This window comes from Trichosurus vulpecula, chromosome 1 (assembly GCF_011100635.1).
Source record: "Trichosurus vulpecula isolate mTriVul1 chromosome 1, mTriVul1.pri, whole genome shotgun sequence".
Lineage (NCBI taxonomy): Eukaryota > Metazoa > Chordata > Mammalia > Diprotodontia > Phalangeridae > Trichosurus > Trichosurus vulpecula.
In genome coordinates, this window is record NC_050573.1 from 511,674,664 (window position 1) to 511,691,236 (window position 16,573).

Here is a 16,573-nt window from a genome sequence, read left to right on the forward strand (position 1 = left end):
AGCAACATGGAAATATGGGTTATAAAATTTGGACAAAATTATCAAAGACAATAAAACCTAGATTTTGGCAGAACATAGTTACATAATGCAATTTTAAAAAAATTTTAATGAGCAGTTATAAGATGGCTAAGTGAACAGTAACAGAGGAATGCAATTCTCATATGAGTACTGTGTCAAAGACCTAAAAATAGCACCAGATCAAATAATGATCATAAAATCCAAAGAGAAACAGGCCTTTACTTAGCCAAAGATGGTATATATGCATGCGTGTGCGAGCATGCACACATACACACACACACACACATGTGCATGCCTGCCTGAAATGTCAACAAAATAGGAAAAAAGCCTGGCCAGAAAGGACAAGTCAGTTTGCTAAGTAGCATTTATTAAGTATCTACTATGTGCCAGACACCTAACTGCTAAAAAAAATCAAAGAAAGGCAAAAAATAGTCCCTGCTCTCAAGGAGCTCACAGTCTAATGGAGAAGAGGGGAGACAACATGCAAACAACTATGTACAAATAAGATAAATTCAGGATAAAATAAGGCTGAGGCTCTGACACCAGGGGCAGGGAGACTGGAGGGTTTCTCTACTTTTTTTTCGGTGGGAGTGGACATTACTCTCACTAGTTCCATTCTCATTCCCTAATCCTGCCCCCTCATTCAAAATAAAGGCAAATAACCTTTGGACAGTAACATAAGGACAGTTAAGCAAAAGAAATCCATGCATTGCCCATGTGTGGAAAGGTATATCTCAATCCACATATTAACTTTCCCAGTCCTCTGTCAGCGAATGGGTAGCAAGCTGCATCACTAGACCTCTGGAATCATGGTCAGTCAATGCACTGATCTTTCAAATTTATTTTTCTTCCCAATGTTGTAATTATTATTATCAGTTGTTCTGCTCACAAGTCTTTCCAGGTTTCTCTGAATGCATCCCTTTTCTCATTTCTTACAGTACTATATTCCATCACATTCATAAACTGTAATGTTTACAATTCCCCAATTGATGAGTACCCTTGTTGTCTGTTATAACAACAAGAATTGGGGATTAAAGATATATAGACATATCGCTATGTAAATACATGATATTACAGATCTATAGATATACGACAGAACTACAGATCTTTAAAATTACATTAGTTAATGTTTACTATGTTATCAATATGATTATATATTAATGTCTAATAATTAATGTAATATATTGATATAATATTGTATTATATAATTGTATAACTATTTATTGTGTATATTATACACTACTGCCTTTAAAAAAAAGCCCTTCATGACAGAAAAAACTTTCAAAGCTAATTCTGTATTAGCACAAATAACTATACAAACTAAGTTTGTGCTTTCAAATAATTTATGAAAGGTTCCCTAATCACACACAGCAAAAAAATCTTACCTGCTCCAACTGTGTGGCAAATGCAATAGTCACTGACATAACAAAGAAGTCTCTGCAATATTCTACTGGTCCAATCTGATGGTAGCCTTCTTCTTCATTCAAGACTGCTACGATTTTCTTGGGATCAATTCCAGGTAACACAATAGGCACTTTACATGGAGAAAATAATTGATTTAATTCTGTTATAGCACTGCTGAAAGATTTCTTAAAAGTTCTTATTTTTTCAAAATTTTATAGTATTGTGACCATGTTGTAAATGTTTTTCATCAATTTCTCCTCCTCAAATACCATGTACCTTTATTTAAAGGACAAATTGCTGCTGTTACCAAACCACTTTATTATGAAGGCATGATAAATGGGTTTTTCACGGTTGAGCCACTCTGGATGATGTGTATCTTATACAATGAGTTGCCTCTTTTCCCTCCCACCTCCACCAGGAGCAAGGAGTTATGGACTCAGTTACTATCATGTATACAGGGATTCTCCATGAGAAGAAGCTAGGTCCTTAAAGGGAGCTTGTGCACCAGGACGCCAAAGTTGTACACGACCCAACTCAAATGCCAACTCATCAAATCTTGTTTCCCCAAGTAAGAAGCACTCTCTCCCTCTCACCTCACATAATTATACCTCTCTTACAAAACATCTTTTTCCACTGCATTTAAGTTATTCTGTTCAATGTCTCAACCGTCTAATCGTATTATTAAAATTCTTTAAAGGCTAGGACGATTCATCTTTACATTAAGGAAAAGATGTAGTCACATTTATATATCAACAGAGGCCTACACGTAGTGAGTACTCAAAAATACTTGTAAAATGAATAAAATTATATTGAGCCCTTCTAGAAAATTGGGAAATAGTTTCTAAAATCTTGACAATAACCTATTCCCAACATACAAATGGATTATATGCCTAATATTTCAAAAGCTGTCATCCTTTCATAGAAATATCATAATGAAAGTTCATACCCGAAGCCAGTATATAAAAAGTTTATTTAAATTGTAATGGACCTGAATTGTAGTGATAAAAGTCCTATTTTCACTATACAATTAAAACAATGATTCCAGAGGGAGCATAGCAAAATGGATAGAGAGGTTTAAAGCCAGGACTGGCCATGTGACCCTAGGCATGTCATTTAATCTCTCAATGCTCTAGGTAATTCTTTAACACCACAGGTTGTACAGAAAATGTACACTTGCATTGGTCTTGCACTGAAGTCTTCAATCAGACATCACAGGCACAGTCTCGCGTGAGGACCAGACTTGTGATGTGGTATTTCTTACAGTGATATACAGGTAACTCATGCTTTCCCATCCTGCCCAATTCTTGCCTATTTCCTCCCAGAAGTTTGCCACAATGCGCTAGGGGCCTTCCTCTATCAAGAGGATAACAATGGAGCACAAAGACTGACCATTAAGTTATCTCTCATTCTTGTCATGTGACATCCTCCCCATCTTCTTTTCCATTCATATGTCCATGATAAAATCTTTGACTCCACTTTCTGATAATTCTCTATTTTTCATGTGTTTCATCTAGTCATACCAATCATGTAACTTTCCATTGCCCTCTGGAAGAAATTCATTTTCATCTCTTCTGAAATTATAGTTCTCTAATATAACCACCAAATCATGTTACATATTCTTTATACTTAAACATAAATAACAACTGTTTATAATGTGTGCAAATGTAATTATGTTATTTACCAACATTATGTACTATAATGCTAATCAATATAAACAACTTTTATGTATTTCACCACTCAAAATTGTTATGAAAAATAGTCAATTTAACATATGTCAGAAAATACTGTTTTAATACATTTCTAGTACCACCCAGAGCTATGCCTATATTTTCTTTTAAGCATTACTTTTTGTGGAGAAAAAGTAATCTTTCTATTAAACTAACTAAGATGCTTAAAAGGGTTGTATAAACAGTATATCATCTAGCCTGACTCCTTAGGATCACAGAAATAGAGTCAGAAGGATCCTCAGAGGCCACGTAGCCCAATCCCTTCATTTTACAGATAAGAAAATTCAAGCCCAGAAGGTTAAATAATTTGCACTTAACACTTCTGCTCACATAAGTAATAAATATCAGAGACAGGATCAGAACCCAGTTCCTCAGATTCTAGAGACAGGGATCTTTCCATTGTACATTAGACTATAATCAACCAATATTTCTTAGCATATTCCAGGCACTGAACATAAAGAAAGATAGCATAATTATCATACGCACTCTACTTTGTGTATACTTGTATTAACTTTACATTAATGTTGCACATTTTATATATAGTTACCCCACTAGAATACAAGGTTCCTTACAAGTAGGTATTGTATCTTTAACGTCTAGCACAGTGATGGGACATAACAGGTTCTTAATAAATACCTTTTGATTGGTCAATAAGCACCTTCTATATTCAGTCTAGAAGGTTATTTTCCTAAGAAATTTTAGAAATTATAAAATAAGCTCTGTTGTTGCTCTGTATCTAGGTTTGTTTGTTTGCTTGCTTAAAGGCCCTGCTCAAGGTTACACAGGTAATGAGTTTCCAGAGATCTTGCCTACCTTACAAGGAGGATGGTAGAGGAGGGGAGTGAGAAGGGGTTAATGCATTCAGTTTTTGCCCATAGGCGTAGTTGTCTCGGGTATTGGCTGGGGAGTAAATCATACCCCGCCTTGACCATCCACACCTAGCCTGTCTCAAACCAATCTTTATCTCATTCAGACACCCTGCCAGAACATTGCCTGCACGGGCATTTTGCCAATTACCCATCTCCCATTTTACTTCTAGCTCAGGGAATAACAAATAACACATGGACTATTTGTGCCCAACCTGTGGTAGAGCATTCCAGGCTCATATTGGTCTGATCAGTCAGCCACAGTTGGCCACTCTGCAACTCGATTCTAACGTAGTGATGTTATTTTGGTCCTCTTCAAGAACAAAGGACAACAACCAACCAACCTCCACATAACTACTGATTGCCATATATAACATTCCTTCCATACATCTGTGCCTTTGCATGTGCTCTTCCCCACGCCTGGAATTTTCTCCCTCCTTACTTCTATCTCTTGAAATCCCTAGTTACCTTTAAGGTTCAGCTCAAGTAGAATCTTCTTTTAGAGGTCTTTCTCAATTCACTAACTGAAAGTACCCTCCAAGTAAAGTCACTGAATATTTTGTATATATCTCATATGCTGTATATAAGCTTCTCGAAGGCAGGGACTATCTCACTTTTGCATTTGGCACTGGTATGTTAGTAGGCACTTAATAAATACTTGTTGGCTAAGCAAGAGAGCTGAGAAGTGAGTCAAGGATGTCTGGCTCCAAAGGCAACAGGTGGCAATCATAATTACTTCATACAGCACTAAAAAACAGTCTTCTAATCAGTATCAAATCCTAGGCCAACAAATGCAAATTCTCAGAATAATCCATCGGTACCAACCTTTCCCTTCTCTAGGTGGTGCCTCCTTTGCTTTAAAACCATCCACCGGAGCTTTTGTATCTGTTTCCAAAGCAATGCTTATCTGTATCTCAGATTTGAATTTTGTGTATTTATTACTCAGCAATGCATACCACTTTGGTGCCTAGAGAATACCAAATAAAAATAATATACTACAATTAGTAAACAATAGCAACATCAGCATTGTCTGCATCTAAAAATGTTATAACTTTCATATATTTTCCTTGTATGAAATTAACTTTCTCCTTAATGTAAACATTCCAAAGTCTACTTTATTTCTTTTCCCATTTTTTGAACTACTTATCAGTACCCTTTCCCCTATACTTTTCTCAAGTTTGGACTTCTAGAATGGAGTTCAGTGAAGAGAAGTAGAGGACTTCTCCTTTCCCTCTCTACTTTCCCCACTTTTAGGAGCAAAAAATTGCAAGAAAAATACATGGGAAATGACCTATTGGTAACCAAGGGAGTGTGAGAGGGAAGTTTTCTGGACTTCCTGTTTCTAACTGCCTTCTGGCTTTTTCCTTTTCTGGCCACAAAACAGAGATTAACAATCCTGAGAATAGACATTTCCAGCTTTGAGGGTGACCTGAACAGTAATCTTTGAGTTTGAGAACTCCTGAAATCACATGGGTTCTGAGTTCAAGAGTAGGGCATTGGCCTCCCAGAGAGCAACTTCCACAACAGTTGCAATTTGGAGAATGAAGAGGACTTTCACCAGAGGATATTACTATAGCTGAAGAACTAATGTCATACCATGAAGGGCTAGGTGATCTGGTCCATCCCAGTCAGCCATGAAATTTGTAGGTGGAAAGAAAATGAGATTTATTCTGGAGTCCCATAAATTGTATTTACCTGTAGAGGGATAGGGAGTCTAATGAACCTAATGGACTATGAATGTTTAATTCTTCTGTATCTGTTTACGGACACCTTTGAGTGCTTATTTTGGTGGGGTAAAAAATATATACGCATATATTTGCATATATACATACATATACATGCACACACACACACGCGTGCGCATGTGTGTAGCTTCCATAAAAGTGCTACTGCATGTAAGGTAAAGCATGTAATGCTTTATTCATGACATAGAGTCCTTAAAAACACGGTTCTTAAAAGGCAAGCCAGAGAAATAAAAGCTTTGGCAGATTCCACCACGCAGGAAAGGCTCTGAGGCCAAATATATCTGTTTTCCAACAACCACAATAGCTAATTATAGAAAGCTTATCACCAGTATGCTGGCCATGAAACAAAGACAAATATGAAATGCCCACTTATCCTGGGAGACCCTCTTTCACTTCTGCAATGATAGTGGTAAAAGGAATGGAAAAGTGGAGAAAGGTTGCCAAGAGTCATGCAGTTTTTTAACTGTTATCTGTTGGTGCTCTAAATGTGCAATCCTTATCCAGTGACCAACTACAGGAGGAATTGAATAATATCAATCTTGACATTCTCTCCATAAACTAAAACAAAGAACAAAAAGGGAAACAGTGGCTGAACAGGAAGATGGCTCACAAGTTCTCCCTGCAGGTAGAAATAAAGGAGCTGGTTTTATTCAAGCATCCGGAGACAATAAGGCAGGCCTGCACAACATACAGCCCATGCTGCTTGCAGCCCGCCAAAGGATTTTGGGCAGCCCGCAAAAGATGCAGAGGATGTAAAGCAGCCTGCACGACATGCCGCCCGTGGGCCACCCTGGCAGACCGCATGTTGTGCAGGTCTGCAATAAGAAATAGTATTTATGGGACACCTGGACACATCACCTTGCAGTGATCAACAATGAGTATAAACTGAAAACACGTCCAGTAAGTACAATACCTGCTGCAGAGGATTAGGAGGTAAAGAAATTACTTTAAAAAAAAAAACACTTGGTAACAACTTATAAATTACAAACTTACTTTGACACTTAGTGCCTTTGACACCATGGTGAGTAATTGAGAAGACAGCAAAAATATGATGAAAAATATAGCTCAGAATTAAAAAAAAAAGAAGAGGACAAAGGACTGCAGATGACTTAGAAGGTGCATGCCTATATATCAAAGAGGATACTTGTGTGACATGTATGATGCAGTGCGAATTAACATAGAACATGAAACCATGTCTTAAGAGGCAAGAGAGATCTGCTTACCAACATGGGAGTCAGGTTGAAATACTTTATATTCAGTCAGACTACTGACTTACTAGAATAAAATCAATATCAACTTAGAAAAAATAAAAGTAGGAACTATTTTGCCAAGGCAACCTATATCAACAAGTTGAAAAATGAGAAATGGATACAGGATCTGACATTAACATAGATTACCACTATTTCCTATATAAGTTTAATCAATGTAAAACAATCCTCAAAGTAAAGAGTATAAAAAGAGCCTAGAAGTTTAATTCGACAAATATTTACTGAGCACCTACTATGTTCAACGTACTGTTCTGGGTGCACAGTGAGAAAATACAAAGACAAAATCAAAAACTGCCACTCACCTCAAGGGGCTTATGCGCTACTATGATACTGCCTCAGACAGCAAACACTTGACTTCTTTGTCAAATGGAGAGATTATGGCTGCCAAAGACAATGGTAATTTATAATACAAACCTTTTTGCAAAATCTTAAGGAGGATGATGGAAGATCGTAAACAATGTTGCCTTATAAAATAGTGAAAAACAGTGTTCAAAAGCACAAAGAATAAAAGAAGAGGTATCTGCTGGAAACAATACAATTTTTAAGACACTAAGGCTTTAAAGCTCAAGCTATCTTGAAGAAAGAACAATACCTAACAGTTGGAAAAAAAATAAAGTTACTAACAAAAAAAGGGGGACAGGGGACTTGTGAGAATAACAATAACAACTCTCTGATCTCAACAAAATTGCTTAAAATAATTTACATATGTATCAAAGGCATCTTTGAAAAAGTTTTAGATGTATACAGGAAAATTTTTGCAAATGATATTCTACTGTAGAATATATCCTTACAGCCTCAAAACTGTGCCATACCAGATCCCAAAGTGCTTACTGATTGGCAACTATAAAAAAAGAACTCAAAGGAGCTAAAGGAAGCCAGAAACTTGTCTTCCAATGGCATTTCATTTAGGAGCAGCTAGGTGGTGCAGGGGATAGAAGAGCACTGGACCCCAAGTTAGGAAGACCTGAGCTCAAGCCCAGCCTCAGACACTTACTAGTTGTGTGACCCTGGGCAAGTCTCTTAACCTCTATGCCTCAGTAAGCATCAAATGGGATAAAAATTGTAAAGTAACTAGCATAGAGCCTAGCACATAGTAAGTGCTACATAAATGGTAGCTATTATTAGCTATTATTTCTCCTACTCATATCATACAATATTCCTTGATAGATATAAAAAACAAAGATAACTGTCAGACAATCCAGATTACCGGCATCAAGTAAGGCATACAAGAGACATATGCTCACCAAAGATGCATGCCATTGTCAAAGGAAGAGAGATTCTCGAGAGGTACTGAGGTCCTCCAGATACTCCTATTTGCAGATGATATAGTGCTGATTATTCCAAGCCCTCAAATATTATAGAGCCTCTTAAATGAGACCCGTAATCACTCTCGAGAATCCAGCCACTATTTACACAGGTTAGCTCTTTAGCCACAAAAATTAAGTCAATGAAGACTGCTGGTTGTCCAGACTAAAATGTAGGGAGATGGACAGCTCAAAGACCTGGTCAAACAGTACCAACACCTAAGTCAGCAATAGCAGATGAATAATAAGCTGGTCTCAGAACTGATTAAAAGGAAAACAGTGATCTACACTGCACTGGTGAATCGAAACAGCACTTTCAATTACCTCTCCCCAAGTTTCTCCATGAAACAAAATTCCAACTTTTTAGAAGGAATATTCTGATTTTGTTGTTATATAGCTGTGAATCATGGAATGCCACATTCTTCACAGAAATCTAACGGGAATATCACCTAATGAATAATGGAGAGGCATATGGTGGGCCCTGAGCACACAACGCGGTGTAAAATCTATCACCCAAGAGAAGTATGACTACAAAAGAAGACAGGCTGGTCACGGAGATAAAAGACAACCTACATGCTGAGCTGGTACCTGTGTACATCAAGCTAGAGGAAGGCTGGTATCCTACTGGAAGGACTTCCTATTAAAGGAGATATGGATAAGAGTTACACATGATGGAAAAGCTATGGATGGGCTAGTACATATTAAGTGTCAACATAGAGTACTATGCTCCCAGCTGGACACTAATTCTGCTGAATTTTCCTACTTTTCTAACTAATAAAAGTAACCAAAATCAAATATCCCACAAATAACTTCTTATAGGTTTCACTTTGCTATTGTAATTTCCCATTTGTATCCATTGCTGCCCTCAATATATGAAAAAATTTAAATTGTTGCAAAAAGCTCTCAAATGTTTATCACATAAAGACACTGTGTAAACACAAAGTATACAAAAACAAACATGAAACCAGTCCCAGGCCTCAAGTTTATTTTCTAATGAGGGAGAGACAATACGCATACAGAGAAGTAAAAATAATATAATCCAAATATCCTAGTATCAGATTCTAGAGCCAGATGGGATCATAAAGGTCATCTCATCCAATCCATTCATTTTGTAGATAATTAAGGGATATAATGGGATAATTAAGAAATTAAGAAAGAGTTGGAGTAAGAGCTGAGCTGAGCCTTGAAAAAAGCTAAGGATTCTAAGATGCAAAAGTGAAAGGGGAATGAAACACAAGTCTGGGAAATAGTCTATGTAAAGGCACAGAAATGAGACATGGAATGACTAGATGAGAAAATAGTTGGGGCAGCTAGGTGGCTCAGTGAGTAGAGCACTGGCCCTGGAGTCAGGAGGACCTAAGGTCAAATCCAGCCTCAGACACTTGACACACTTACTAGCAGTGTGACCTTAGGCAAGTCACGTAACCCCAACTGCCCTGCCTTCCCCCCTCAAAAAAAAGAAAATAGTTGAGGGGTCAATACGGCTGAAATATAGAGTGAAGAAAGAGGAGTAACATGAAATAGTCTAGAAGGCTTAAGCTAGATTGTAAAGGGCTTTAAATGTTAAGGATGAAGAGTCTATATTTTATCTTAGAGGTAGCAGGGGACTACTGAAGTGTTTGGACAGTAAAGTTATACAATCAGACCTGTGTTTACAGGATTATTTTGGAATGTATGCAAAAGAGAGTTTAGAAGGAGGATGAACTAGAAGGAAGGAGACCAATTAAAAAACTAATAGAATAGTCCAGATAAGAGGTGATAAGAGCCAGAACTGGGGTAGTGGGTATGTAAATGAAAAGAAAAGAATGGAAGAAATACTATGGGGTAGGAGAGGGGAAGAGCAAAGAACACGTATGGCAACTAAATGGATAGATGGAGTAACAAAAAAGGAAGAATCAAGGTTGAATCCAACACTGAAAACTTGGGTTACTAGTAGGATCATGGTTCCCAGAACAGAAACAGAAAAATTTGGAGGGATGGATTTAGAGGAAACAGTAAGTTCTATATTAAGCATGTTGAGTTTAGGGTGCCAGCTGGACATTTTTCTTCCCAGAATTATAGTGAAAGAACCAATCTAAAGAAAACTGAAATTAATTCTTTACAATTCTTTTATAGAGGTTGGAGTAAGACAGGGGAAACAGGAAATATGTAGCAGCTTTTCACTTTTAGAAGAGAGTACTATGACAAAAATGTTAGGAAAAAACTAAATGGTAAGAAGGCAACACAGTACAACATAAAGCATGCTAGACTTGGGATCAGTAAGTCTTCAATTAAAATCCCACTTGTGATGCTTCCTTGCTGCATGACATTAGCAAGTCACTTCTCCTCTCTGAGTCTCAGTTTCCTCATTTGTAAAATTGGGATAACAATAATAAACTTTAAACCTCTCAGAAATATTGTGGGAAAAACACTTTCTTAAAGTTCTTTATAAAGGGAATATTTTAAAATACCTTACTAGTAGCAACACGGTGCACCATAAAGAATCTTTGACCTTTAGGACACCTGAGTTTTCATCACAGCTCTGCCACTAAACAACTGTGTGACTTTCAAAAGGCTGTGACTTCACCCCAACTCATTTGTAAAGTCAAGAATGTTGGATTAGGGATGTCTAAGGGCCCTCCTAGGTCTAAAAGACCAAGGGTCTAAGTCTAGAAAGAAGATATACCAAGGATGAAAAAGTCTCAGAAATATAAATTCTCTGGCAGACTCCTCCATAAGAGGAAAAAAAAAGCTTCAGAGCAGAAAAGAAGTATTTTACTATAAATACTGAGAACATGGCAGGTCTTCATGGATAAAAAGGGAGTAAGAGGCAAAAATCTCACTGGGTCACACACTTTAGGGACAGAGACAGTCAAAATAAAACATGGAAATAATGTCAATACTCATTGATTGGTGAATGGTTAACAAGTTATGGAATATCACTAGGCTATAAGACGCAACAAATAATGTAAAATTCAAAAAAAGCATGACAAGACAAATGTGAACTGATATGCAATGAAGGAAGCGGTGCCAGGAAAACAATCTATACACAATTGACATACAATGACTACAAGGGTATAAATGATTCAGAACGATGACAAAAATATGAAAAGAGAAAGACTAAGAAACTCAGTACAGAAAAATTATCATGACCAAATTGGGCTCCAGAGAAGAGTTGAGAACATGTATGTCCAACCCCTTTACAATGCGTAACACAGTTCAATATGATTAACGTGTTGCTTGGTTTTGCTAGACTGCTTTTTGTTCTCTCATTTTAAATCTTTGATAGAACAGATGGATCACAGTGGAGGGTGGAGGACTATATGCAGAAATAAAATCCATATAAAAGCAAAAACTCAATGAAAATATTTTTAAAGGAAATAACTGGCAAATTGAATGAATGCTTCATTTCTGACTTTGCCAAAATTCTACTCCCAAATCATTTGTTCAGAGAGCCAGGTCTAAACTGGTGTGGATCTTTCTATGTGTATATATATATATATATATATATATATATATATATATATATATATATATATCTGCTTATGAAAATACAGGTTATGTTCTTCAGATAAAATATAACTTCCTTTAAGGACAGGGATTGTTTAATTTTGTCTTTGTATTTTTGGCACATAGCAGAGTGTCTTGCAAGTAACAGGTGTTTAACTGGGAAACAACCACAAAAAAAGATTTGGACAATTTAAGAAAGAAAGAGCCACATGCAGTTGAATTCAGGACATGATATCTGTCTTGGGTAACCAACCTATTTCTATATTTATTCCCATTTAAAAAGTGACAATGACATTTCCTATAGATAAAGCAACTGTTACTAATTACTTCATAAAGAGTAATACCTAAAAGAAGAAAGCTCAGAAGTAGACAAGCAGAGAAATATTGATACTCTCATGTTATATTTTACATATACTTTTTTAAAAAGCAAACTGTACATTATACTATGTTTCAAATACAATCCTGTTTTCAGTTCTAATATATGTAAAATTCTCATGTTTGTTGATGTTTAAGTTTATTTTAAAAATTTTTTTTAAAGGAGCAATACCTGCTTTGTTTCTTGGGCAGTTCTTAAGTCTAGAACGATGTACCCAATCGATTCTTTAGCTGTAGATAAAGAATCCAAAGCAAAACACTGGAGCTTGATAGGTGTGCGCTGCAACCTACAACATATAACAGAGTTGCATAAAAAATTAAAGTTACAAACTGCTTGTTAACATTCATTATACTTCCACAACACAAAAGGCTATAAAATATCTACTTGTCCACTCACCAAATAAGTTGCCATATCTTATTAGCTATATCAAATAAATAAAACCCTCATTATTGTCTATACACTTTTTGGGGATAAGGATGATAAATTTTGTTTCAACATATCATTTGAAACTCACAATGAAACTTCAAAATGTACAATCTAAAGCAAAAAAGTCTTCATTTATAGAGTACTAATTTTTATATTATTCTTTTGGTTTATTCTTATCACTTTCTACAGGTCTTTGCACAGTTCTTTGAATTCTTCCTATTTGTCATTCCTTTAGGGCAATAACTATTTGTAACTGTCACATACCACAATCTGTTCAACCATTCCTCAATTGTTGGTCAGATAGCTTATTTCTAAATTTCTGCTATTACAAATAGTGGTTCTATAAATATTTTCTTACAAATAAGGTCTTTTTTCTTTTTGCCACCATTAACCAGAAGTTGGGTATTAATAAACTCAACAGTGGGATCGCTGAGTCAAGAAGTATACAGAATTTTATAATGCATTCCCAAGGTAGTTGACAAGTTCACAGCTCCAGTGGGCCATAGCAGTGAAAACAGTTTATTTTTTCCCCTGTATCTCTGAAAACATTGTTTGAACCCCGCCAACAAGAACCATATGCAATAACTGTTTGGCTAAGTAGTGATCACTGCCTAAACATAAACTTCCTTATAACACTGAAAGTGATAACTGACTCTCTAGCTGGTATACCTAAGGGTGGGTTAAATAAAAGAGACAAGGTGTCCTAGTTGGCTTGATGAAGCCTACATGCAGATCAAGCCATCAATACTACAAGTTTCTTGTAAAGGCAGTCACATCTCAGAAAGCTGTCTGAGGCTTCCCCACTGGCAACTAGAGCACTAAACTTTCAACACCTTTAATAAAGTTATTTTTTGCTATGAATTTGTGGATCTCATGTACTGATGCTCTTAGAATTAGAACTCCAGTTCTTCAAGGATTTTTCACTTAGTGGGTCTGTTCTCTACATCTAAATCTCAACATTCCACCACTATGACATATAGTTTGGAGCAGTAATTCAATATTTCCTTAAGTGATGCTTTCTATCCATGCTGATCAAGATTTTTCCACTTCAGGTAAGTACTATCTATCCATTCTCCATACATGTCCAGTTGAGCAAAGTTGCAACGAGCATCACCACAATGCTTACAGATTGGCTATGTTCTAAGATCACACTGTCGGTAATCCTATTTTGCCATTTAATGTTGTAGTTGCTAGGTGGTTATTGTCACAGAATTTCTGAGTAGAAAAGGATCTCAATGGCCAATTTATACTCTTAGTCCTGTCCATCAGAAAAAGTACAATTCCTCTTCCACGTGCAGTCTTTCAAATACTTAAAGAAATTTAATCATCACAGAAGCTCTTCTCTAGGTTAAACATACCACGTTCCTTCAAATGAGCTTCCTACAGCATAAACTCAAGGCCCTTTACTACTATGATTGTCCTTATCTGGATGCTTTTTCTTTCCCAAAATGTGGTGCCCAGAACTGAACATAACATTCCAGTGATGAAAGGCAGAATACAATAGGACTATCACCTCCCTATTCTTGAAACAGCACAAATTATCAGATACAACAACTAGAGCAAGGTTTTTTCTAGTTGCAAATAGCATCAGGGGAATAACAACTATATATGAATCAATCAAAATGAACTTTATGTGCTAAGTAGATACCAATAAAAAGCTAAACTAGCTTTTCCCTCAAGGAGCTCATGGGCAAGTCAATGTGTACATAAATAGGAATATACAAGATACTTGAAGAGCAGATAAAAAATAGCCTTGGTAAGGAAGGCACAAGAAGCTGGGAGGACTGAGAATGGCCTCCCACACAATGTGGCACTTCAGCTGAGTCCTGAAACAATCCAGGGTTTCTAAGAGGTAAAGGTGAAGAACATTCTAGCACAAGTTGGGAGATGGAGCATTGTTTGTGGGAGAAACATCAAGTTGTTTGGACCATGGATAATGTTTTTAAAAAACTAGAAAAATGGAAAAAGATTAGGTTGCAAAGAACATTAAAGAGTAAACAGAGGAGTTCATTTTTGATCTTAGAAATAATAGGGAGACAATATCAGGAAAGCGTGGGTAGGGGGTGATGACATGGGCAGACATGCTTTAAGAAAACACTTTTGTAGCTTTTGGAGACTAGAGAACTGAGGCAGGGAGACTAATTAGGGGGCTACTGTAATCCAGGAAAGATATAGTGAAAGTGTGAATTAGGTCAGTGGTTGTGTGAGTGGAGAGGATGGGATATATCCAAGAGATTTTGTGGAAAAACAAAAGATCTGGCAACTATTTGGCTAGGTTAATTTAGAATTTATTGTGGAATAGGGTATAAGGTAATAACCAAAACCTATTTTCCACAAGCCTTCTTTCCTGTTGACTCCATCAATTTGGCACTTAATAGAAACTGCATAAATGTTTAAGTAAAGAGGTCTTTCTTACCTATTTACATAAAGTGTTTTCAAGGAGAGAAAGAAAGCACTCTATGCTCTACTAGCTACTAAACTAAGGAAGGATAAAGCATAAAAGGTATTGGGTTCTGCCTGACTATATGACTTTGGGCAGGTCCCATAACCACTCTAGAAATCAGTCTCCTTATCTGTAAAAATGAGGGGTTGCCCAAATGGCCTCTAAGGCTTTCTCTGAGTTTAAATCTATAATCCCAGAATGCTCTGAACTATAAACCAACATTACTGATGCATGCCAATAAAAAACAACTACAATACTAACACAGACTATACATCTAATACATCCAAAAAATTATTCATTACTGCCCAAGGTGAATTTTAATACAAGGAATGCAAGGATGATCCGACAATAAAATTCCTGGTGTAGTCATGTTAGTAATAAAAAACAACTAAAAACATATGATTATATAAATGGACATAAAAAAGCCTTTGCTACCATAAATTTGTTAAAAGTTCTAAAAAGCACAGGAAAAAAAAGACCTTTCCTTAATTTAAATGATGAACACATGTTGCTCAATGCTTAAATGATTAAAACCATGAGCAAACCATTAGTTAGAATGGAAAATCACCAGAAGTTTTTCCAATGATAACAAGAGAGAAGCAAGGGTAAATAATGTAACCATTATCAGCTGACACAGAACTAGAACTACTAGTCATAACAATAAGTCAAGGAAAAAAATTAGGGAATAAGCATTAGAAAAAGGAGGCACAATTATCTCACATTTGCGGGCAATACAATAGCTTGCTTAAATAAACTTAGAGAATCGACAATAAAAATCACAGGACAATTGCTGCAGCAAGGTAGCAAGATATAAAATAAAATCACAGAAATCATTGGTATTTCCATATATTGCTAACAAAACCCAAGAAGAGAAAGAGTAATTTCATTTAAAATAACAACAAAATGAACTGGATAGCTGGGAGTTAGCCTAAGACACACACATGTATTTAAAATATTTGTTTAAATACAATTACCCACAGAGAATCAAGGCAGGCACTGGGTAGAAATATTCTTGTTCATGGCAATACAATAAAAACGGTACCCAAATTAATCTACAGAGCTAATGTTATGTCAAATTAGGCAGGAGACTGCTTTACAGAATCATAAAATAATAATATAGAAGAACAAATGATTAAGAATATGTAGGGAAATAATTTTAAAAATAAGAACAAAGGTGATTTGGCATCACTGGATCTCAAGGTACATTATAAACCATTAATTATCAAAATTATTCAAACTGAATACAAAATAGAAAAGTTGATCAATGCAGTAGAATAAATAATCAAAAGAAAATGTATGTAGCAGTATAGTCTTTGAGAATGCAAGAACACAAAGCATTGTGGAAAGTTTTAGTTAAAAAATATTTTAACTGCTTGTGCTAACAAATGAAGGTGAGAGACAGAGTATATAGTTTGAGAAAAACTATTAGTCAAGTTTGGCTCGAGAGAATTTGTGAAGGGAAGAGGTATGAAATATGTCTGGAAAGCAGCTGGTAGCCATAATGTGT

General features: G+C 36.1%; 1 protein-coding gene across 2 annotated transcripts in view; it reads right to left on the reverse strand.

Moving 5' to 3' along the window:
- CEP120 (centrosomal protein 120) overlaps positions 1-16,573 on the reverse strand; it is a 107,407-nt gene that overhangs the window by 80,750 nt on the left and 10,084 nt on the right. For both annotated transcript variants that reach the window (XM_036740881.1, XM_036740882.1), the window contains 3 exons: positions 12,369-12,483; positions 4,841-4,982; positions 1,404-1,552 (listed from right to left, as the gene is read on the reverse strand). In XM_036740881.1, the coding sequence (XP_036596776.1) occupies positions 1,404-1,552; positions 4,841-4,982; positions 12,369-12,483 (406 nt within the window). The remainder of the gene's footprint in view (positions 1-1,403; positions 1,553-4,840; positions 4,983-12,368; positions 12,484-16,573) is intronic.